General features: G+C 51.7%; 3 protein-coding genes across 3 annotated transcripts; 2 read left to right on the top strand and 1 right to left on the bottom strand.

Annotated features, from left to right (window-relative positions):
- Positions 1-172: 172 nt before the first annotated feature.
- Positions 173-6,226, top strand: LOC142090780 (fibrinogen-like protein 1-like protein). Its single transcript, XM_075169140.1, has 5 exons — positions 173-215; positions 2,849-2,971; positions 3,481-3,519; positions 4,051-4,182; positions 5,132-6,226. Exons 1-5 carry the CDS (start codon positions 173-175, stop codon positions 5,758-5,760), a joined length of 966 nt encoding a protein of 321 aa, XP_075025241.1. The 3' UTR covers positions 5,761-6,226.
- A 1,093-nt stretch (positions 6,227-7,319) lies between these two features.
- On the bottom strand, positions 7,320-21,263 carry LOC142090737 (fibrinogen-like protein 1-like protein). Its single transcript, XM_075169096.1, has 3 exons — positions 21,222-21,263; positions 9,149-9,268; positions 7,320-8,049 (listed from the first exon to the last, which is right to left on the bottom strand). Exons 2-3 carry the CDS (start codon positions 9,204-9,206, stop codon positions 7,415-7,417), a joined length of 693 nt encoding a protein of 230 aa, XP_075025197.1. The 5' UTR covers positions 9,207-9,268; positions 21,222-21,263; the 3' UTR covers positions 7,320-7,414.
- LOC142090735 (fibrinogen-like protein 1-like protein) lies at positions 16,619-21,408 on the top strand. Its single transcript, XM_075169093.1, has 3 exons — positions 16,619-16,750; positions 18,822-18,884; positions 19,990-21,408. The coding sequence occupies exons 1-3, from the start codon at positions 16,720-16,722 to the stop codon at positions 20,616-20,618; spliced, it is 723 nt and encodes a 240-aa protein (XP_075025194.1). The 5' UTR covers positions 16,619-16,719; the 3' UTR covers positions 20,619-21,408.
- Positions 21,409-23,514: the final 2,106 nt, after the last annotated feature.

Below are 23,514 nucleotides of genomic sequence, written 5' to 3'. Positions count from 1 at the left end.
AATATGGGTTAGATAAGTGACCAGGAAGGTGGACTGAAAACCAGCTGAATGGACAGGCCCAGAGAGTGCTGATCAGTGGCACAAAGTCCAGCTGGACACCAGTCACCAGTGGTGTACTCCCAGAGTCAATCCTGGGGTCACCCAGCTGTAAGGTAGGTCTGTGAAAAAGGACATGGAGATCCTGGTGGGCAAGAAACTGACCATCAGCCAGCAATGTATGGTCATGGTAAAGAATGCCAGCAGCATCCTGGGCTGCATTAGGAGGAGTGTTGCCAGCAGGTCGAGGGAGGTGATCCTTTCCCGTTATTCAGCACTGGTTAGGCCACACCTGGAGTCCAGTTCTGGGTTCCCCAGTGCGAGAGAGACATGGACATACTAGTGAGAGTCCATCAAAGGGCCACAAAGGGACTGAAGCATCTCTCCTTTGAGGAAAGGCTGAGAGAGCTGGGACCATTCTGCCTGGAGAAGAGAAGGCTCAGAGGGGGATCTTATCAATGTATATAAATACCTAAAGGGACAGAACAAAGAAGTGGGAGGCCAGGCTCTTTCCAGTGGTGCCCAGTGCCAGGACAAGAGGCAATGGGCACAAATTGACATACACAAATTGACATGGTGGAGCTGTAACCCAAGAGACCTTAGAGTAACCGTGGTACTTGGGCACCCAGAGACTCTGTCCTTTGGCCCTAGTTAAGGAAGCACAAACCTGTCTTTAACTGGCACTTGGGATCCTTGTGGTTCCTTGTGGGAAGGAAAGACGCAGATCCCGAGGCAGGAGCTGGCCCCAGGAGCCCTACCACAGGGCTCTGGATGGGCTGTTCCAGAGATTCCCATATTATTACTTGTGAGGGCGGGCCGATGCCAGCGCCCTTGAGTCCTTTCCCGCTTCTCAGAGTGTAGTTTGCTGAGTTAAGGAGTTCAGCTGGCCACGTCCAAAGTCAGCTCCTTCACTGAAAAGGGCTGTTGTGAAAAAAGCCAGAAGTGAGGGCCTGCTCCTCCTTCCCCTGGAGAGCTGCTTTTAAGCTGCGCCTTTACCACTGGCTACATGGCAGCTGCGCAGCAGCTACGTCTGCGCCCAGTCTCATTCCTCCAGTTCTGCCCCTGATGGGACCGGCTGACTTGGCCTCCACGCTTGACCTCAGACCTTCCCCATCTCTGCAGACATGCTGGGTCTGTGGCCCCAGCAAGCAATGGATTCTCCCTATCTCCAGACTGGATTTTTATCCTGACTTTCTACTGAACATCCTGCACAAAGAGGTCCCTGCTGCCCAGGACCCTGCTGGGGCCTCTGGGGTGACAGGATTTGCAAAGGGAAACAGGGTGCATGAGAAGGCCGTGCAGGGCTTGGGGAGCACCTGAGGGCTTAGGAAGGCTCTGGCATGAAAAGGAAAGCAAATATAGGACACTGGATGCACTGCAGAGAAAATGGGGGGCTCTAGGTGGCACCAGAAGGCAAATGGAGGCATCTGAGGTGTACAGGAGGGAAATCAGAGGCCTCTGAAGGTGCACCTTCTTTTGGGTGCACCAAAAGGCAAACGGAGTGGTTCTTAGGGGATGAGAGGACCAAATGGAAACCTCTGCATTGCACCAGAGGGCAAATAAAAGACCCTGGGGAGCATCAGAGGGCACATCAAAACCATTCATTCAATTCCGTGTGCATTCAGATCTCCTCCATTCCCCTCCATGCACTCTCTATTCCCTGACATGCCACTGTGGTCCCTTCCATTCTTCTCTATGAGTGCTCAGGCTCCCCCTGTTCCCCTCAGTTACCCCCCATTCCCTTTTGAGTGCTTGTAGATCCTCTCTGCTCCCTACCTGTGCCTTGGAACCCTGCAGTTCCCATCCACACATGCTCAGATCTCCTCCACTCCCCTTTGTGCACTCTCCAGTCCCTGCCATCCTTTCCAAGTGCCTTACATCCAAACCATGCCCCCTCTACATGCTTTCAAATTCCCTCTGTTCCCTTCTGGGTGCTTCTAGATCCCCTCACACTCATTCTGTTCACTTCCAAGCACTCTCAGATGCTCTCCATTCCTATCCAGCTGCTTTCACATCCTCTCCGTTCCCCTTGTTGTGCTCTCTTGGAACCCCTCTGTTGTCCTCCTTGCACAAACAGATACCCTCCATTCCCCTCCTTGTACGCTCAAGTGTCCTCCATTTCTCTCTGTATGCACTCAGTTCTCCTCTGTCCCCCTCATTGTGCTCTCTTGGAACCGCTCTGTTGTCCTCCTTGTACAAACAGATCCCCTCCATTCTCCTCCTTGTACGCTCAAGTGTCCTCCATTTCCTTCTGTATGCACCCAGATCTCCTCTGTTCCCCTCCTTGAACACTCAGATCTTCTCTGTTCCTTTCAGTGCTGACTTCTCCCCTCTGTGCACACTCACATCCCTCTTTTCCATGACAAGTGCCCTCAGATTCCCACTGTTGCCCTCCATCGACACTCAGATCCCACCCATCCCTTCTGTGTGTGCTCGGTTCCTATGGATTCCGCCGTTAGATCCCTTCCAGTCCCTCTGTGCACCCTCAATTCCCCTCCATTTTCCCTCCATGCACACTCAGATCCCTTCCATTCCCTCTCTATGCACACAGGGTCAGGCTTTCTGCTTTCCCCTCTGTGCACACTCAGACTCCTCCATTCTCCTCTGTACATGCTCAGATCCCCGTTGCTGCCCTCCATCCACCCAGTTTTGCTCCATTCCTGTGCAGACACTTGCTTTCCTCTGTAGCCATCCATCCTGCATGACTAGTCTCTCAAACCCAGTGCCCCAGAGACCACAGCTGTCTCAGCTGGCCTACAGAAACCTTTTAACCAGTGTCTTTCAGCAGGCCCATACAGCTGTGTCCTTGCAGATCAGGACTGTGGCCCGCTGGAGAATAGAGATCTCTCCTGCTTCCCCCAGATGGAGATCACCTCTGCCACAACCCTCTGCCTGCTGTCAAGCAGTCCAGAAAACATCAGCTGCTCCCACAAGAGTCAGTCTCTCTGGGAGTCTCTGGGGGCTGCTCTGACTTCCCCACCAAGAGCTAGGCTGGGCTTGTCAAAAGCACATTAAACAAGAACCAATTGACCTGGCAGCACCCTGCGGTAATGGTGGGAGGCGGGGACATCCCCAGTGTTTGCTCTCCACATTGGTTTGTGACGGGCACTCAAGTGTTTATTTACTGAGCTGCACTCTTCAAAGCTCCCAAATATGCTGTTCCCAGGGGAAATTCCATCCAAGGAGATAAGCACTCACAGAAGAGACCATTTCAAGGACTCTTGCTGGCACGGGGGTTATTTTCTTTGCAGCTCAGGAAGCTATGCACCTAGAACCACAGGCACCTTCATCACGGCTTGGTTTTTCTAAGGGCACAAAAGCTGGGTTTCCCAGCCTGATTTCCTCCTCCAGGAGAAAGGAATCCGGGTGGGGGGGTAGGACCCACTCACTCCGCCCACTGCAGAGGGCACTACAAATGCCTCTGTGAGACCTCCCACTCCACAGCTTTGTGCTCCAGACGGCATTCCCGCATGGACGCCATGGGTGAGTACTGGGCTGGGAAGCGGGGCGCTCCTTGCTAGCAATGGGAGGAGCACAGGTAGGGCAGCCCAGCAATAGGGAGAGGCACTGTGCACTGGTCCTAGCACACCAATGGGGAGCAGTGGCATTGGTGCCCTCTGAGGGCATACTCACCTGCCACCCCTTCGAACACCAGCAGCTTGTGCCCTGCCTTCTGGCTTATCCCAGCCAGTCCCCTGCTTCAGGGGCCAGGGATGAAACTTGGCTCAGTCGGTTGTTGGGTGCTTTGCTCCATCCAAAACTATGTCATGCATGACTTTTTGGGAGCTGGTCAAGGGGAAAAGGCAAGGTTGTCTACCCCTTGGGCAAAAGAGCTGAGGCCTTTTGGCAAGCTTTCCAGCTTGCACAGACCAGCATGATGCTGCCCAACATGCTTGGTGCACTCCTGCATCTCACATGGTCATGTTACACTGTGCAGTGCTGGAGCCATGGGATTTCCCGCCTCTCTGGAGGGAGGGTCACATTTCATCTTTTCTCCATCTTTTCCCTTTCTAGCAGCCCAGTGCCTTCTACTCCTTGCTTGTGTGCTGGTCTTGGCTGCCCCAGGCCACTCCATGCATATACAAACCCTAAACATCTTCAAGAAATCTCCCTCCAATGCTTCGGCGAGTGCTCTGAAGAAAACCAGTATGTAGCATCCCATGGGCATCCCATGGGCATCACATCTTACCAACCCCTTTCAGTTCCTTCATCTGGGTCAGCCCTGGCTGGTGAACAGCCCCAGCCCATGCTCTGGGCCAGTGGAGGCTTGGTAAAATGACACTTGGGAGAGGGTGTGCTATGATGCCTCAGATCCAAAAACCACCTCCATAGTGTATACAGGCAGGCGGGCTGGGGAGAGGCGGCATCAACACCAGACCTTGGTCAGTTGGGGAGAGGAGCTCTGCCCATCCTGCAGAATGACCTCAACTGCAGTGGAGGTCCTGCAGCAAGCGAGCTGAAGGCATGGGGAGACCACACCTGCTAGCACAGGGGGGATCCAGTGTTGTATGCTCATGTACGGGTAGCTCCGGGTGGGGAAGGGTCCTACACCGTCCCTAGCCCTGGCCCTGCTCCAAGATGGAGGATGGTGGATGTGAGGAGGTGTACCCACGCAGGCTGCAGTGCTGTGTGTGTGCATGTGTGTGTGTGCGCGCACCATGCAGACTGATAAGGGTGTCTTTGTGCCTGAAGGCATCATTGTTCACCTGTTCCCCCAGTCACAGGCAGGGGCAAGGTCCTCTTCACCTTCCTCCCCAGCGACCCTGTTTTAGTGACACAACCCCTTTTTTCAGGGGACCCAAATGAGCCCACTAGTGTCCCTATCAGTCTCCTGGCCTGAAACCAGCATAGCCCAGTGGGTCTGGGGCCTTTCACTGGGGCTGCCTCCTGTTAGGTGTCCCATATGGAAAAGAAGCAGAGGGCTGAGGCCAACCCTCTCTCACCTCCAGCCAAGCACACATTGACCTCTCTGGGCTGGGACAGCTGAGTATCACCCAGTACTCTGGCCAGATGTCCCTCTATCCTGCCACAAGGTGAAACATGCTCTTGTCCTGTTGCACAGGCTGTTGTTAAACCACCCTCTCTCCTGCCCCAGGTTGGCCCAAGGACTGCAGCGAGGTCTCTGCTGGCAACCCCAGTGGTGTCTACGTCATCTACCCCACAGGACTGCACCCCATCGTGGTGTACTGCGAAATGAACGTGACCGATGGGGGCTGGACGGTCATCCAGAGGAACCGGCAGAGCACGGACATCACCTGGGCTGAGTCCTGGAGCACCTACAAGTATGGCTTTGGGAACGTGCTCACCGAGTATTGGCTGGGCACCGAGTACATCCATCAGATCTCCAAGCAGAAGGTCTACCAGGTCAGGTTTGTCATCTGGGATGCTGCAAACAACATCAAGTTCGCAGACTACAACCTCTTCGGTGTGGAAGATGAGTCCCAGGGCTACCGGCTGAGGCTGGGAACGTACACAGGGACAGCGGAGGATGCCATGGACTCAGATAATCCCAGGAATGTGCACAATAACATGAAGTTCTCCACAAAAGATCAGGATCAGGACACTTACAGAGGGAACTGTGCCTCCCGCTCTGGGGGTGGGTGGTGGTACTCGGCGTGTTATTCTGTACGGCTGAACGTCAAGGGGGGCATAACATGGGGCCGCCTGTGCAATGGGAACTGCAAAGCTTCTGCCATCCTTATCAAACCAGCTCTGTACCATTAGTTCTCTTTCTCCCTCCTGTCTGCACTGGGCACATGGCCAGACCAGTGCCCTGCTGGGGCCCATTTTGCTGGTTGGGGGTGAATAGGGTTGTTCCTGTATATCAAGAGCTGTTTTCTTTTCCTCTTCTCTTGAAAAGTAGCAAAGCTCCCTGCTTTGTCTCTGGCCTTTCACTTGTGGTGGGTTTTTAGGGATCATTATTGGAACAGGTCTTTATAAATGCTGCGGTTTCCAAGCATGTTCCTTCTGGGGAGAAAACTGTGCTCAGAAACCTAAAACCCTCCTGATCCAGCAAGATCTTATTCTCTTTTTGCTTCGTGGGTATAGATGACTTCAGCAGAAAAATATCAGTCATCACTAGCTAACCTGATCTAAGCTTCTCTAAGCCCAGGCAGGCCATGTACGCACCATATCCCTGTTGTCGTCTGTGTTCATCCTGCAGAATAAAGTTGCTTTCAGAACCTGTGCAGACATGCATAAATGTCCTTCATTTGTTTGGGAACTTCTCGCAACTGCTGCCAGTTTCTTGCCAGGAGCAGACCTGAGGCTCCTGATGCAGTAAGAAAAAACGTCCAAAAGGAAAACTTTTCATAAGACTTAAATGAGGAATTAAAGACAAAACTTTCACTTAAAGAGGAGAGTTGGATTTCAAGGTGGGGGTCTTTCCAAAGGGAATGCAGTATCACAGGGCCAAGAGCAAGCACAGTTCAGCCCTACCAGCCATGACCTGGAGCTAACCAGAGACAGCAGGCCAGGCCAGCATCATCCTGCCTTGTTAACCTTATGAATGCTGGCCCAGGCCTTGGGAGGTAACTGGAAGAGTGGACAGGGAAGAAAGGGACAATGGCACTGCAAGGCTACACAGCACTGCATGGTTGGGATATTTCGGGCAGGGTTAAGAGCTGAGGCAGCCTGTCATGGCAGGGATCCCAGAAGTTCAAGAAGCCTGGATCAGCTTGGGTCCATATGGGCTTGCTCCACAGCTGAGCTGGCCCAGCACTGCCTGAGCAAATCATCTTGAACCCAGCAGCCACCTGGGGGAGGTGAGCTCTGCATGTCCCAGGGAGAGCTGTCATCCCTTGCGCAGGTCTCTCCCCTTGCCCAGGAGGGGACCTGCATAATACACCTACTTTTCCCCCAGGTCCACCACCCCGGAGACTGGACAGAGTGATCCCCCCACACTTATGTGCAGTGTTGCGGCAGCAGGTAGACACAAGGCAGCAAAGTCTGGCTTCAGGGTTTATTGCAGCTGATTTCTCCCACCATGGGTAGCGGAGCTGTGGGGCGTATGGGGCCCAGGGAAGGAGCAGGACCTGAGCAAAGCAGGGGTGCACCAATTGCACAGGGAAGGGAACTTGCACTGTCTCCCCCTCCCCAGGACAGGAGAGGGAGCACCCACCCCAAACCAGTGCCTGTGTCCCAGTGCCGACCAGCACCACGGTACTGGGCAAAGCTGCCCACGTGCCCGGGGCTCCGAGCGATTGCTCCTGAGCCCCAGAGCTGCTGTGTTTCAGCTGGTGATGGTGCGGGAGCTGTGGGTAGTGCAGGACGTGCACCGGAGATGGCACAGGGCTGTTGGCAGGCACGGGAGCAGAGCACTGAGATGGGGACGGTGGCACTCTCACAAACTCCTGGGAGGCTGGGCACTGCGGCACGGTCAGCACACGTCTGTGGGTTTGACCAGGATGAGGGAGGACGTGCAGTCACCATTATCGCAGAATCCTGGCCAAAGGATGTGTTTTTTTGCATTGAGCAGAACGTTCTGGCACCTGTCGTACCACCAGCCCCCGTAGCTGTTGGCGCAGTTCCCGCTGTACTGGTCCTGGTCCCTGTCAGTTGTGCTGAACTTCATGTTGTCATGTATGCCCCCCTTCTTGGGGTGATAGCTGGTCAGGTAGTCATCCCCATCACCAGAAAACCGGCCCAGCCTTAGCGGATACCCACTAGCCTCACTCTCCACCCTGAAGATGTCGTACTCAGCGTAATGGGTGACGTTGGCTTTATTCCGCACGATGAAGCGGACCTTGTAGGTGCCCTGCTGCGTCAGCAGGTGCAGGTACTCGGTGCCCAGCCAGTGATCGCCCCGCACGTTCCCGAAGCCGTACTTGTAGGTGGTCCAGGATTGCTTCCATGTGATCTCAGTGTCATGAGAGTTTCTCTGGACAACAGTCCAGCCCTTGCCTTCGGTGTCCATGTCGCACCACACCACCCGTGGGGGTGACCCTGCCGGCTGGATGACGTACACCCCGCTGGGGCTGGTCTTGCGGAGATGGCTGCAGTCTGCGGGGAACCCTGTGACAGTAGCAGTGGCAGACACAGGGTGGGAGAGAGAAGGATCATATGAGTCTGTCAGGGCAGCAAATTGCTTCTGTAGGGGAGAACTCAGGACAAAAAGGGCTGGTTTTATCTGTAGTCTACTCCACAGTGTAGAGTGGCTTTTCCACTGACTCGTCCACAGGGCAACTGAAGCTCTCTAAGACAGTGGCCCTGGTAAGAGCCCTAGGATCTATTTCTCATGTCTTGCTATTTCATTTGGAGCCTTCTAATGCATCTGGCTAAGAAAAGAGAGGAAAAAAATCTTCCAGATGCCAGTGATGTCCTCCAAGTATATCTGGCTCTCACACAAGGCCCTGGATATATTGAGCTGCAGCTCTTGCAAGCATCAGAAGTGTCCAAAATGATCCACTGGATGAGGATATGTAATGAAAATTTATGTTTTCCCTGGGGGTCATGGCATTGCAAAAGAACGCTAAGTTCTATCTTGATCTCATAGTGATCTCTTCCCCCAGCTTGTTGCAGTTTATCTGTTAGCAGGACTGATAACTTACTTGCCAAACTAATTTGCTGCCTAATTTTTTTTTTTTGTTTTGTGTCTGATGAGGGACAATCTGCTGTGGGTAATTCTGATTCAGCCCATGAAATTCTATTTGTCTTGAGCACACAGGTCTTGCAGGGATTGTAACCCTTCCTTGCAGGGAGGAAGGGACTACTCCTAATCCCACAAGAGCTAAAAAAAAAAAAAAAAAGTGCTGGGAGGATCTCTCCTAGAACTGAAGTGTAAAAAGACACCAGCACTACAGAGCAATCCTGCCAAGTTATGGTATTTTGGCAGAAACACTCTCGGTTTCAGCATGGAGCCACCAAGGGAGTGAGGATGGCTTGGCAGGTGTCACGCTGCTTACCTTACAAGCCATGGCCCAGGGGTTTGTGTGTGTGAGCAGCTCTTGTTTTATGCATCAACCTGAGTGCATGCTGGCCTTCCTAGCTGGCCTTCCTAGCACTTCCTAGCTCCAGGCTCCACTGACCTGAGAGTCGGTGCTGAGCTAGGGAGACGCTTTCCTGCTCTGCACTTTGGTGCCCAGCCAGTGCCCCCCATCCACTCCATACTCACCACTCCGGGAGCTGGCAGTGGGTACTGCTGGGCCAGCACTTGCACAGAGGAGAAGCATCGCCACCACTGTGGGTAGGAGGACAAGGTCCCCACGGAGCCAACTTGTCCCAGCCTGGAGCCCTGGGGAGGAAAGGGCCCAGCACCATTAGGATCCCTGGGCAGTCCCCTCTGTCCCTGCTGACGGCCCCTGAGGAGCTCAGACCAGGGAAGGCAGAGCCACACGGTACAGGCAGGAGCCTGTGGTGCGAGGAGCTACAGCTCCCCAGGGTGGTGGGAGCTGCAGCTTCGGTGCAGGCTCTGCCCCGCAGGGCTGAAGTAAGGTGAGAACTGGCGTTGTCACCCTCCTGATGAGCCCCTTCCCTGCACCAGACAGCAATCTGCAGATCTGTTCTCAGAACCTACAGCCCAAGAATAGCTAGGAGAGGACAATGATACAGCTAGATCTGGGGAGAGTAGTTTGCCAGGAGTGGAGGGATCACAAAAACCAGGTTTTTTTGAAGTAATCATGCTTAAGCCTTTTATATAAGCCACTCCAACCCAATGACAGCTGGTGGGAAACCAGATCCAAAGGATGGGTCCTATTGCACAGATACCAGCTCCCAAGCAGACAGGAGGAAGTCTCCTGGGCCCACGCAGTGACACAAGCCCAAACCCTCTGTGCTGGCCACCAGCACACCCTACACCCTGCACTAGCTCACTTACTGGGGGAGATGCCATCATGCTTGGGGAAGGGCCCCTGTGCCACATGCATTGGTCAGGAAGGGAAAGGACCAAGTTGAAATCTAGGTCTCCACATTAACCTCCCTTGACAGGACATGGGAATACAGGGCATAGGTAGCCTGGGGAAAGCATAGGCTGGCACCAAGCATGTGTGTTGTTTGGTGCTTTTGTCTTGCGTCCCTTCTGCTACCAGGGTGCCTGGCAGCGTGCATCACCCAGGCAAGATCATGGCTGCTGTCCTGCTAATCATCTTGTGCCTTTGTATACTCACCCCAGTCAGGTCTTGTTTGAGCCCAGCACCACACATAAATGCAGTGTGCCGCTGGGAAGATAACTCACCCATCACAACAGCACAGCTGAGCAGAGAGCAGGAACCCAGTGGTGCACCCTCCCATGCTGAGCTTTCCATGGTGACTTTATAGGCACTGCATACACCCACTTGTGTTCACACTTGTAATTTGTAGAGGCACAAGGAGGCACTTGCAGATTTCAGATCCCATGACAACACAACTAAACACCCTGAGGGGAGAGAGGCATGCCTTTCCAGCCAGAGAAGTACAAAATAATCCCCTTTTCAATTATTGACTCTCTCAGCTACACAAACACTACCTGTGAATTGCCCGCTCGGAGCAAATTCTGGAGAGCCATGAACAAACTGAAGTGGAGAGACCCAGCTTTTTAAGGACATACACACAGAAACTAGCAAAGGAGGAGAGATTAGGTGGAGATGGAGATGGAGATTGGAAAGATGAGGACAGGTCCTCAAGAGATGTGCCTGCTTGATAACTCTCCACTGGCAGCTTTCAGGATCTATGAGTTAAGTCATTGGGCTGGAACCAGTGTCCAGCAGCCAGAAGTCACTGTATACTCAGTGTCCCCTGGCACCCCAATCTGCACACTCTGAGTAGAAGGCAAGAGTTCCAGGTAACAAGCAGGTGCCTGTGGGTCCCTTTGCCATTCTCCTTCCCAATCCCAGTCTTTGGCCTGGTGAGACCCTGTAGATCCCCCACCAGACCCAGCAATGTCGACTAGGGATTGGCCCCTCTACAGGAGCAAAAGGCTCTCAGGACAGCTTGTTTGGGAGGGCTGTTCTTGGTGCCAGAAGGTGCAGACAGCTTCATCACTTTGTCAAGCCAATTTTAAGAGGATAAAGATGTGGCCCTTCAACTTTCTTCTCCTGTGTTGGTTTTAATAGCCTACTGACCAGATGTCTTCTTCATGGCACAGCTTTAAACCTGGTGTTCACAGCAAGCCAGTGCCAAGCTGAGGCTCCCACCAAACTTTCCATACTGCAGTACCTCACATCAAGCAGTGCTACCTGTGGCATCCAGACCTCTTGAGGTAAGGGATCCCTGGATCAGCTTCCACCTGCACCCTTAGATGTAACCCCTGCTTGCTTGGTTAGAGGTTGGGAGCCCTTGTCTGCAGCCTTTTTTAGTTTGGGGGAATCATAAAAGCAGCACTCCCAAGTCTATGCAGGAAGGAGGGCCCAAGCTGCCCTGGAAAGAAGGACCCCAAGCAGAGGGGCCATGTCCCCTTTCTTTGCGGGCAGAGGAAGTGGGTGGCTTAGGGTCTCCCATGGGCTGCTGCCGGAGCCAATGCCAGCACTGAGCAATGCAACGCCTCGGGGCATGGTGGGGTGCTTGTGCCAGGGCTGGCAGGCAGGCTGCGGCTGGTGAGCCATCACTGGGGTCACTGCTGGTAACAGGGCTGCCAGATGCAGGGGGAACATGGGCCCCACAGGTCATGGAGAGGAAGTCCTCCCCTGCCCCATCAGGCTCCACTGGGCTGCTCCGAATGGATGCAAATGGTATTTCCTTCAAAGAAACAGTGTGTCAACAGGACAGCTTATCTACAGTCCAGCAGAGACCCCAGTTTTGACTTTAGCTCAAATATTCCAGTTGATGGTGATTTTCTAAATCATGCTGATGTGGGACCTCTTTCTAAGAAGACAGCTGCAAGAGGACCTCTGAGCAGATACAGGTTGGAAGCAGAGCTGAGGACAACACCAGTGGTTGCACTCCAGAGAGGCAGAGCAGGGGGCACCGTGCAGGACTCAAGGGAGGAGAATGAAGGCATGAGCCAGCTCTCTGGGAGTAGCAAAGGCTGGCTGCTCCCCACGGGCAGGCAAGTCAGAAGCCAAGGGTGGACCCCCAGGAGGCAACGCCCTTGCTGGTGGGGCTCCGTCCTGCCGGGTCTGAGCACAGCAGGCAGAGATGGGTGTTGGCAACAGCTCCAAGCAAGGCAAGCAGTCAACTGGGCCCAAGATCCTGGACAAAAGAACACAGTGCAAAAGGCAGGGCTGGAGATAAGCTACAACACGGACCTGAGTGGTCCATCCAGGAAATAAGCTATCATCTACAGTGTAGGTTTAAGATCCATCCAGAAAACAAGGCCAGAGAGGGGACTGGAGATCAGTACTCATACAGTGTGGCTCAGGTTAAGACTGAAAGCCCAGGACCGAGCTGAAAGAAGGCCTCATGGGCCCAGGCGAAGGTCCCAGGTAGCACTGGTCACCAGCCATTAAGGCCTATTGGTACACTCAGGGCCATCACAGTAGCAGTTAATCCTGAAAGAGCAAATCACACCGACCTGGCTGGCTTACGGGTCTCTCATGCTCCATAGGTCCTCAGGCTTTTGCTATAGCTCTTTGGGCTTATGAAGTGGCTTCTCAAGGCACGTTCCGCTGCGGCCAGCTCTGTGTCTTGCACAAGGCCTGGCACCATGGCTGTGCTCCTGCAGAAATACAGATGCATAAGGGTTGGGGAGAGGGCTCTTCAGAGAACCGGAGAAACATAGGGCAACCGAGACCAGGAGGACCTCTGAATGTCTCTGGTCTGATCTCAAGGCCAAAGCAGGGACAACTTAGAATGGGTTGCTTAGGGTCATGTTTGGGTCAGTTGTGAATATGTCAAGGAATGGAGGCCCCACAACTTCTCTTTTTTTTTTTTCCAGTCTTTGAACACCCTCAGGCTGAAATTTTTTTTATCTAATTCTAATTTCCCTCCCTTCCCTTATGTCCGTTGCCTCTCATCCTATCCCTGTGCACCTCCAAGGAGAGTCATAGAATCATAGGATTATAGAATAATTTAGACTGGGAGGGACCTCCGGAGACCGTTTAGTCCAATCCCTGCTCAAAGCAGATCCTTGTCCCGTCAAGGCTTGAACACCTCTAAGGATAGAAATCCGACAGCCTCTCTGGGCACCTGTTCCAGTATTTGACCAACCTCATGTTAAAAAAAGTCCCTATTTCTAACTGGAATTTCCATGTTCCAACTTAGATCCCTTGATTCTCATCCCACCACCATGCACCCCCTTGAACACTCTGGCTCCATGTTCTCTGTATCCTCCCATGAGGTAGTTGTAGTCAGCAATAAGACCTCCCTGTTGCCTGCTCTTCTCCAGGTGGAGCAAGCCCAGTTCTCTCAGTCTCCTGACACATCCTGAGCTCCAGGCCCCTGACCAGTCTGGTGGCCTCTGCTGGACTTGCTCCAGTCTGTCAACATGTTTCTTGTAATGAGGGGTCCAAAACAAGACACAGTGCTCTGAGGAGCCTGACTCCGTCTGCTTTCCACCCTCCCACCAGGTAGCTGGAGGCAGCAACAAGATCCTATCTCAGCCTTCCCTTCTCCAGGCTGAACAAGCCCATCTTTCTCAGCCTGTCCACATATGTCATGTGCTCCTGCCTTATTGTCTTGGTGGTCTTAGCTGGACTCCTTCTGGAGCTTTAATCGCTGTTGTGTACAGGGGAGGCCCACACAGGACACAGCACTCCAGCTGTCGTGGAAGTGAGTTATCCCTTCCCTCACCCTCCTTGTTGCATTTTTCCAGATGCAGCCCACGATGCAGCAATAAACAGATCTGTGCCCCAACTGTGGCTCTTTCAATATCAAACATATACTGAGCACAGGCTGGGCCCCAGGACACAGCTGGGGTTTCAGAGAAATCCCCTCTATGGCCTTCCCCCTGCCTGCTTTGCACAAACCCAAACACCAGCCACAGCCTCCTGGAAAAACTGGCTGGGGACTGGAAGCTGTTGGTGAAGCTCTGCTGAGGGTTGCTGCCTGCCTTTGCTTGCATCTGCTGTTGAGTAGAAGCAGCAGCACAGCAGGGCATGCACAGGAGCCTCCATGACCAGGCAGCCACAGTGCAAGCGAACAGCCTGTGACAAAAGCCCAGCCTGCTCCTCCGCAGGCTATGGCCATCTTGTGCTGTCCAGCACAAGGTGGATGCTGGGGTACAGGAGTCCTCATAACTCAGGATACTGCAGGTATCAATCCCTAGGAAAAGGATGGTCTGGCATTTTCTGTAAGAAATCCATGGTGTAAGCACTCCTAGTAGCAGAGAGGGGCCTAAAGTGAGACCATTTTACATCAGTGTCACGTCATGGTTCCCAAAACCCCCTTGTGACTGCTGCAAGGGCTGCGGTGCCAGGGGAGACCACAGTGCACGTTGCACAAGAGGCAGCGTGGTGGTGGCAGGCCAGGCACGTCAGGAGGCACCTGGAGTGGCACTTTCTGAAGTTCGGTGCACAATTTGCCAGGAACACTAGAGTACCTCTTCCCTGAAGAGTATAATGGGGTCCCCAACGGCTGTTGGGCTCAATGCCTGCTCTGGAGAGAGTGATTTATGACTGATGTTTGATTTCCATCCAGGAAGGGGAATGTCATCTGGATATTTACTTACGAGTTGAAATGTGCAGAGGTGCCCAGAGGATGCCGTTCCCTGGGGAAACTCTGCCAGGGGAGAGAGGCAGCCAGGCACTGTAAATCATGGTGGTTTTAAGGCATTTGCTTATTGGCACCAAATTATTTGCTTTGCCTCTGAAGAAAGCTCTTCACCTTTGTGAGACACAGGCTTCATTGTCTGAGGACATATCACTTAATGATGAAGAGCAAATAAGCTGTAAACCACTAGTCTTGTTGCCAACCAGAGGACAAGTGCTGCGGTTTGGGTCTCGTGCCTCCACCCCCTCACCTGCTGAGCCCTATAACTTTCCGGCTGGACACCCCTCCAAACCCGCTCAGCTTCCCGCTCCGCAGGGTCCCCACAGAGACAGCATGGGTGAGTGTGGGTTGGGATGGGAGGGGTCGGCACTGCTGCGTGTGGCTGTGGGTCACAGGGCATCTTGGCACTTTGTCTTCTGCAGGGCTCCCTTCTCCCCACACCCCAGCTATCCCAGCACCAAGTCCATTATGTTGTCTGGGCTTGCTGTGCTCTGGGCTGGGAACTGGAGCAGGAGTCTGCATGTTCTGCTATTTTCAGGCTGTACCAGTGTAGCCCTGGAGTGCCAGATAGTCCATTTTACAAGCCTCATATTTACCAAACATTCTTTGTAATTTTCAGTTCTCCAAGAAAAGTATTAAATACCCTAGAATAGAAAACGGATTTTTTAGATATTCTTGCTTAAGGAGCGATATTGAACAGGTATCAAGATCTGGAGGTTAGATGCTCAAAAGCACATTGCTGTCTCCAGAAGAACACCCAGGAGAGACTGATCCTCTCCTCTGCATCTCCTTCCTACCCAGACCTTTCATGACCATTCATGGGGGAATGGGCCAGCAGTGGAGGGAGTACTGCTTCTCTGGTGGCCTAAAGAAGAGACATCTCTAAACATGCCTTTAAAAACAAGTGTATCAAGACACTAAATGTTATGTAGGAATTGAGAAGCAAATCAGTTGAACTGAAGTGTGTTTAAAAGACCTTTGCTGTAAAGCTGTAACCAGCACAAATGATTGGGACGACTCTGAGTATTCCCAGAAAGGGGTGCTTGTCTCTAGGGTGGCTGCAATCGCACACAGCGGTTCCAGGCCAGCATCATTGGTTGTTTTCCTTCTGAGTCATCTCAGTCATGGGAACGGTGCCAAACCCAGGTATCCTAGGGCAGTGCAATAGGTTTGGTTCTGCTCCTTTTTGAACAGTGGAGGGATCACATTGGTAATCTGCCAGGATGAGCTACATCTATCATAACATGAACAGATTTCCCCATGGGCAGGTGTCTCCACAATGCCCCACTCTCTAGGAATCATGATAAACTTTCTATTGTTTTATTTAGATTTAATATTGCAAAAAGTGTGGGGGTTTCCCTAGCTGCTCTGAACAATAAACCAGAGCAACTGGCTACATATGGAAATTTTGAAGTAACCATGTAACTATATAAGGGACATAATTTGCACCAGCCAGGCACTAATTCCTGAAAGTTTGTGCTGCCCCTCTCAGTCATGCTGCTTTCATGAAGAGCAGAGAAATACACACAACCCTGCCTGGGGCTTGTTCCCACCCAGACATCTGGGTTCTTACTGCCCACAAACCTGGATTGGAGGTAGGTGTAGTCCCAGCTTACACCATGTGAGTGTGTCACGGGAGTGTGATGGGACCTGGGAGAAAAGGGGATTCCTCCCTCCATGCTCACCCTGCTTGTTATCTCCAGCCCCTAGACTTGGTTTTTACAGGGATTTCTCATTACAGTCGCTTTGGGTTTGGACAAAGTTTTCGCACTTCTTCTGTCTCAAAAACCACCAACACCAGGTGCCACCAGTAATGACTCCTGCCAATGAGTATATGACAGCTCATCTAAATGAGTGAACTGGGACTTATGGCTCCAAGAGGGACCTCTACACATAAAGAATTTTATTTTCTTATTTTACTCTGCAAATAAAGGAGTCAAGTGGGATTCATGGCTCTCTAACGGAAGAGTTATGATCTCTTTCTTCTTTTTCCAATCTCTTCCCATTTCAGCTACCCAGCACCTTTGTCTCCTGCTTTTCACCTGCCTGCTGGCCCTTGCAGCATCTCTTCCTGCCTTTGACATAAAAAACGTGCATCTCCTCAATGGCACGCTGGATGAAATTATGAATGTTCCCCCAGAGTCCTCCCAGCTCGGTAAGTATACCACTACAATAGGGAGAGGCAAAAAAGGTCACGTTCAGTCAGATCCTACACAGACCTCCTCACCAGCCTAACCACACCCCTGTAACATGGAGGAAGGACTAAACACTGCTCTATGTGTGGGCAATGTCAATGCAATGTCTTACTGGAGCAAGAATCGTCTCAGAGTCCTCCTCTGCTTGCTGCCGTCTCTCCTCCTGTCTGGCATGAAGTTCTTCTGCCCATAAGTGAGTCCAATAGTCCAAAGCCCAGAGTTCACAGGATCCCAGGATAAGGGACAGGTTTGGTCTCATTGGCAGCAAGGCCAAGCCAAGGGCGTTGTGAGCGATGGGCTCTTCCTTGGAGAAGCAGTGTTAAAGATGCTAAGGCAAAAAATCACAGTGTGTTTTGAGGACGTGGAGAACAGTAGCCTCTGGAAATCACAAGGTCAGTGGAGAACTGAATTCAAGAAAGAAGTGAATACAAAGGGGAACTAAGTGAGGTTAATACAGAGAGTCTAAGCAGTGGCACTGACACAAAGCAATCAGCCAGATGATGGCACAGAGTAACCTACAAATACCAGGGTATATTGGAGCAATGAGGAAGCCTCCAAGAAATGTTCCTGGAATAAAACTGGGGGCTGCAGGTGGGACATGACATGACAGAAAGACCTGGTTCCCTTCCAAGGGAGGAGGGAGAGTTCCTGGCAGAAAAGCTCAAGGTCCAAGTGTTTGACGCTGGTTTCATATCAGCCTTCACTGCAAAGGTCAGCTGTCAGGAAACTGCCAACACAGGGAGCACCCATGAATGACACAAGAGCTTGGGCTTCACCAAGAACTGCAAGTCTGAGTAGAGAAAGGGGGTGTGCTCTGGGCTTCACACTCATCTCTCACGCAGACCACTGGTAGGGTGCTCCGAAAACATGAGCAATATGAATGCGAGATGGGTAAGCAGGGAGGCATGCCAGAGAAGACAGGCTAACATTTGAAAGTCTTGACTTGTGGAGCAGTGCTTCCAAATGGATGGGAAGAGAAGGCAGAAAGGAGCAGGGGCAGACTGTGGCTTACAAAACGAACATGCGTGAACAGCTTCATATGGCTGTAGTAAAAGTAAATACCATGGTAGGAAAGTCCTCTAGACCACATTACATGAGTGTTTCCCACACTCGTGGCTCAGGCCAACCACCACGTTCACTGGCGGACTTCGAGACACATTTGGAGAGAGTCAAAAGGAAAGGGGTCAAAAATCTGGCAGGTAGACTGTGTCAGGAAAGGCTGAAGAACGGAATGGTTTAGCCCCAAAATCAGAAGACCACGGAGGAGGAAGTGATAGCAATATTACAGTCTGTGTGCAGGAAAAAGTGTACTCTGGGTGTAGCAAGAGAAGGAATGGATTTATACAAAGTGCAAGAGGCTTAAGTTAAGCACTTCATAAGGGAGGGGATAGGAAAGCACCAGCTGAGAGTGAAAGCAGGGAGCAGATATTTGAGGATGTCAGAGAGCAGCGGCTGCAGGGTTAGGTGGCTGTTTCAGAGAGGGGACAGGAATGACTTTTGTGATTCCATAAACCTGTGATTCATTCCTCTGTTTTATACCCATCAGTGGATACACAGAAGATGTCCTTGTAAAAGAATTGCATTAATTCACTCTAAACCATCTTCTCTTCCAACAACACACTTCAGATTCCCTTCTGACCCAGCTGAGCAGAGCCTCTCTCCCAACTCCTGATACCTGCACCTGTGTCTGCTCTCACGTTTCTTCCCCCTCTAATCCCTCTTCTTCCTGAGTCCCTTCTACCACACTTCAACAACCATCTTTCCAGTGTTGCCACCACCATTCAGGGTCTTTCCCCCACACAGTGTGCCCAAATCTTTCTCACCAAGGAAGCATCTGCCCCATTCTAACACCATGTAAATTTCCCTAAACTACCAACTGGCTGATATCTGAAATGGCAAAGTCCCTCTGGAATTAGGAGCAACAACAGAAAAACAGGAATATCATCTGGAGAAGGTCATGCTCTCCCAGCAGGCATTTGACATGTCTACTCTCAACACTCACTCCTGTCTCCTCTGTTCTTGTTAATTCAGATAATGGTGGCAAACATGTTCGACAGGTCAGAGACGTTGCCCCCCACCCACCGGCAGGCCATGGTAAGTCGCTTCTCAAGGAGAACATCTGCTCATAAGGTTTCACCGTTGCTGGGCTCATAGAGTTCTCAGCCATCTCAGTCCATGTCCTGCATGTGCACTGGCTCCTCCCAGGAAAAATGTCGATTTTCTGATAGGCTGCAGACATGCCACAGCTCATAACCTCGGGGGGACTCTATTACCAGCCATGTCCTGATCTCAGTAGTTGATGAGGATCTTTAGCATGGGGAATTTTCCACCTAAAGACCCAAACTGGAAAGTGATGATTCATTATTGGCCTTTGGGAAGTGGTGATTGGTTATTTTCCTATTTTCACTATACAGTTGATGAGAAGACTGTAAGACAGGGACTGACTGTGTTACTGAACTGACTGAGTCAACATTAGCCCATAGGACCACAAGATAGTTCCTATCTGTGTAGGAATAACCAGTAGCAGAGGTACTGGGAGCGGAGCAAGTCCATTCCCAGAAGTGTGTAGGTACATTCAGCTGTTTGTTGTATAAGGGGCTGACACTCTAGAGCATGGAAATATCATAATCAAATCAAACAAGTCAGGAAGTCTCTGAAGAGCTACTCAGGTAAGCCCAGAGAAAACCGATGGATTTGCCCTATTGAGATCACAAGGGCTGATTTCATTATTAGCAATATGGATGTCTTGATCACACTCTCTCCAGGGTTTCTGAGATTACTATAAAGCTCTTAAGCCTCCATGCTGTAACAGCAAATGGCTTTATAACCCAGATATGCATTTGTCTGTGTGGTGATACATCACCTGCATGCTACAGGCAAATCACCACAGCACTGCAAGACTGAATCCAGCCTGGGCTAGGGTGCATTGTGTGCTGGGTGAAGGCAATGTCTGGCTTGGTCTCACCAGGCCAAGACATTTTGGCAGTGTGTCCCCATCAGTTTGAATCCTGTCTTGGGAAGATATGAAACCCAACTCTTACATAGATCATTTCAAGACTTTGATTTACTCCTGTGAGCACATGGCAGGAATGCAGCCCAAGAATGTGTGTGCAATAGGATATAGGCACAAAAGAAGTATCAGGTGCTTTCAGTGTCTCATTGTGTGGGATTTAATAACCGTCTCTGTTTCCTGCCCCAGGTTGGCCCAAGGACTGCAGCGAGATCCCCGCTGGCAGCCGCAGTGGTGTCTACATCATCCAGCCGAAAGGGCTCCACCACCTCGTGGTGTACTGTGAAATGAATGTGACAAACGGGGGCTGGACGGTCATCCAGAGGAACCAGAAAGACACACCAGTCACCTGGGCCGAGTCCTGGAGCACCTACAAGTACGGCTTTGGGAATGTGCGCAGCGAGTATTGGCTGGGCACTGAGTACATCCATCAGATTGCCAAGCAGAAGGTCTACCAGGTCAGGTTTATCATCCAGGACTCCACAGACAACACCAATTTTGCAGACTACAACCTCTTCAGTGTGGAAGATGAGTCCCACGGCTACCGGCTGAGGCTGGGCTCCTACACAGGGACGGCGGGGGATGCCATGACCTCAGACAATCCCAACACCATGCATGACAACATGAAATTCTCCACAAAGGATCGGGATCAGGACACTTACAGTAAGAACTGTGCCTACAGCTATGAGGGCGGGTGGTGGTACTCGGCATGTTATTCTGTACGGCTGAATTTCAAGGGCGGCATGACATGGGGCAGCCTGTGCAAAGGGAACTGCAAATCCTCCCTTATCCTCATCAAACCAGCTCCGTATTGTTAGTGCTTCTTCCCCCTCCTGTCCACACTGGACACTCTGCAAAGGCTCTGCATGGCCAAAGAGCTTGAGCCTTTCTGGAGCTAAGAGGGGAACCCAAAGGTAGTAGGGTTTTAGTGAAATGCCACTTTGCATTTCCCCTCTCTGAGTGCAGGCTCCCCCTCTGCTCAGCTCTTTTCCCCTGTGCTTGCCAATGATTCCTTGTTATTATGTTCATAATCAAGAATAAAAAAATCACTTGTGAAATTTGTGGATTCATGTACCTTCCCTGCGGGAGGAAGACACTCAGCCCTGGAGTGACTTTTCATCAGAGTTTCTTAGCTACCTCTAGAACTCACAGCAAGCAAAAAAGCTACGTCACAAATTTCCATATACTCTGTGCCTCTTTGCAGTGTCTGGTAAAGCATCCCAATAAATTTGCTTCCTTGAGCTCATTCTCCATTAATGAACGTCTGTTCTGCATCTCTGATGTGCTCCCACTGAGACCCAAGGAATCCCATGTCAGGTGCTAGGACTGGAGTCTTGGGGCATATGGAGGAAAAAAGCCTTGAGTGGTTCTCACAGGAATGGATGTAAGAAAATTAAACCAGTTATACTGAGATAAAGGACCTGTGATCTGCACAGGAGGGTTCAGAAGGGACCTGTCAGTGGGAGAACTCCTCCCACATCATCACCACATTCACAGTACAGAGTCAAAAGCTGTGGCAATGTCCTGGTGCCAAGGTCCCGCTCCTGCTGGGAGGCTGCGTCTGTCAGGATTTGTTCCTGGCTATCTGTCGTCTGCACAGTCATGCTTTGATCCTGCAGAAACATGATTTCAAAGTCATCAGTAGATCTGTCTGCTCTGACTCAGAAGCAGTGAACTTAAATGGAAACAAAAGAGAAGTAGGTTAGGAAGCACTTGAATTAGGAGACACTAATGAGGGAAGAGCTCATTACAGGAATGGGCTCACCATATCCAGGTTTCTGAGACCAATTTAGATGAATCTTTGCCAGGAAAAGTGCAGACAGAGCTGATGCTGTGAGGCTGCAGGACAAGGCCCCTACAGCTCCTCCATCCCACAACACTCTGGCACTGCCAGGACAGATTATCTGAGAAGCACTTTCACCTTCATAAACCACTTCTGGCTTTGTCTTGGGGCAGCACAGCACCAGCAGTGAGTTCCACTTCCAGGACCAACAGCTAAGGGAAAACCCAGCCCTCACCTGCCAGCTGCAGAGCTCAGTGCCCACTGGGAGCCATCCAGAAAGGTTTGAGAAATTAGAAAATACTGAAAGAAGTGAGCAGTGGAGGATCTCCAAGCCAGAAAGTACCTTACACTGCTCCAGAGAACTGCCCTCAGCACTGCACAGCATGGGGGGCACCTGCACTTAGGGATGTCTGAGGAAAAAGAGAGCTCAGGGCTACTTCTACAGAAAGCAGCTCTCAGGTGAAGCAGGATGCACTCGCTCTCCTGAAAGCCTCCAGCACCAAGCACTGAGCCCCCCCAAACCAGAGCACAGAGGACTGGTGGGACCTCAGAGTATAGCCCATGCCAGAGTCTCCTGCTCTGGCTGGAGTCCCCACTTGGCCTTGGAAGTTGTCCCTTCAGGGACTCTGCAGAGATGGCCCTCTCCAGACATGGGAGTATCTCCAGCCTTCGTGGTGAATTTGGCAACCCAAATTCAATGAGACATAGCCCTCTGCAGCCTGGTCTGGTTTTGGAATCAACTCTGCCATGCAAAGGTTGCACTAGAAATCCCAGAAGTGCCTCTCCCAACACTAGTTATCCTCTAAGACAGAGAGGGTCATTCAGCCTGAGCAAAAGCCATGTCTGCATTGCAATGGGCACTACAGCACGGGGGCGGAGGTGAGGGGCACAAGGCAGCTCCATGATGGACTTGACATTGGCTGGAAGAGAGGCTCTCCTGCACCAGGGGCATGAGATGGTAGCACCAGGTGAGGAGGATGGCTGTCAGAAGGTGCCCCCACCCCACCCCTGGTGCCCCCAGAGTGGATTTGGCTTCCAAAGTCAGCAGGCTCGATGACATCAGGTGGCACTGGGCAGACTGTGAAATGACACTGCTGCCGCTCCTGGGCCTCTGGGGTTTCCAAGTGACAGGCAAAATTGGGAGTTGCATTTGTACTGCCGGACTAAGGAGCAAATGATCCTCATCCCAGCAGTGCTGTCTTCTGCTAGGGCTCTCCAAAGGCAGTGGAGAGACACCGGCCAGGAGATGCAGGAGAGCATCCTAAAATATCCTCACAGTACAACAGGGCTGGCACCCACCGGTCCAGGAGGATGGGTTCATCGAGTGGGTGTCTCTGCATTACTGTCTAGTCCCTCCACCACAGCACATCCCAGTGTACAGACAGGTTCTCATCTCTCCTACAACAGCACCAGCTCCACACAGCCCCTTATTCCAAGCTGCCCATCCAAATGTTTCCTAAATCCTGACAGGCTCTTGGCCACCCAATAGCAGTGACCTCCAGCCACCAGCAGCTCCCTGGCAGCTTCCCTTCACTCAGCTCCAGCAGCCAGTGTTGGTTTGAGGTGACACCCGAAGTCAAGCAGTGGACATTAAATGCTGTCTCCCACGGATATTTGCTCCATGGAAATGTCCTGGCCAGGACAGAGCAGTCCCTGCCCAAGTGGCAGTGCATGGCTCTCCCTGCAGCTGTGGTTTTCCACTATGGTAGAACTTCCCCGGGAAGTAATCCCCACCTTCCATGAGCTCCTCGTTTGCTACTTTTCCTCAGCTTCTCCGCCACGTCTTTTACTTAAAGAGTAAGAACAGGGCAAGGATACAAGGAGAGGTTCCAGCACAGAGATATTCTGAAGCAGAGCTGATATAGTCCCCAGGCAGGTTTCTGCTCCCTGAATTTTTCTTTTGTGTCTCTGAATCCCTGCAAACATTTAGT

This window comes from Calonectris borealis, chromosome 19, assembly GCF_964195595.1.
Source record: "Calonectris borealis chromosome 19, bCalBor7.hap1.2, whole genome shotgun sequence".
NCBI classification, from domain to species: Eukaryota; Metazoa; Chordata; class Aves; order Procellariiformes; family Procellariidae; genus Calonectris; species Calonectris borealis.
The sequence above is the reverse complement of the archived record's forward strand: the minus strand, read 5'-3'. Positions and strand labels throughout refer to the sequence as shown.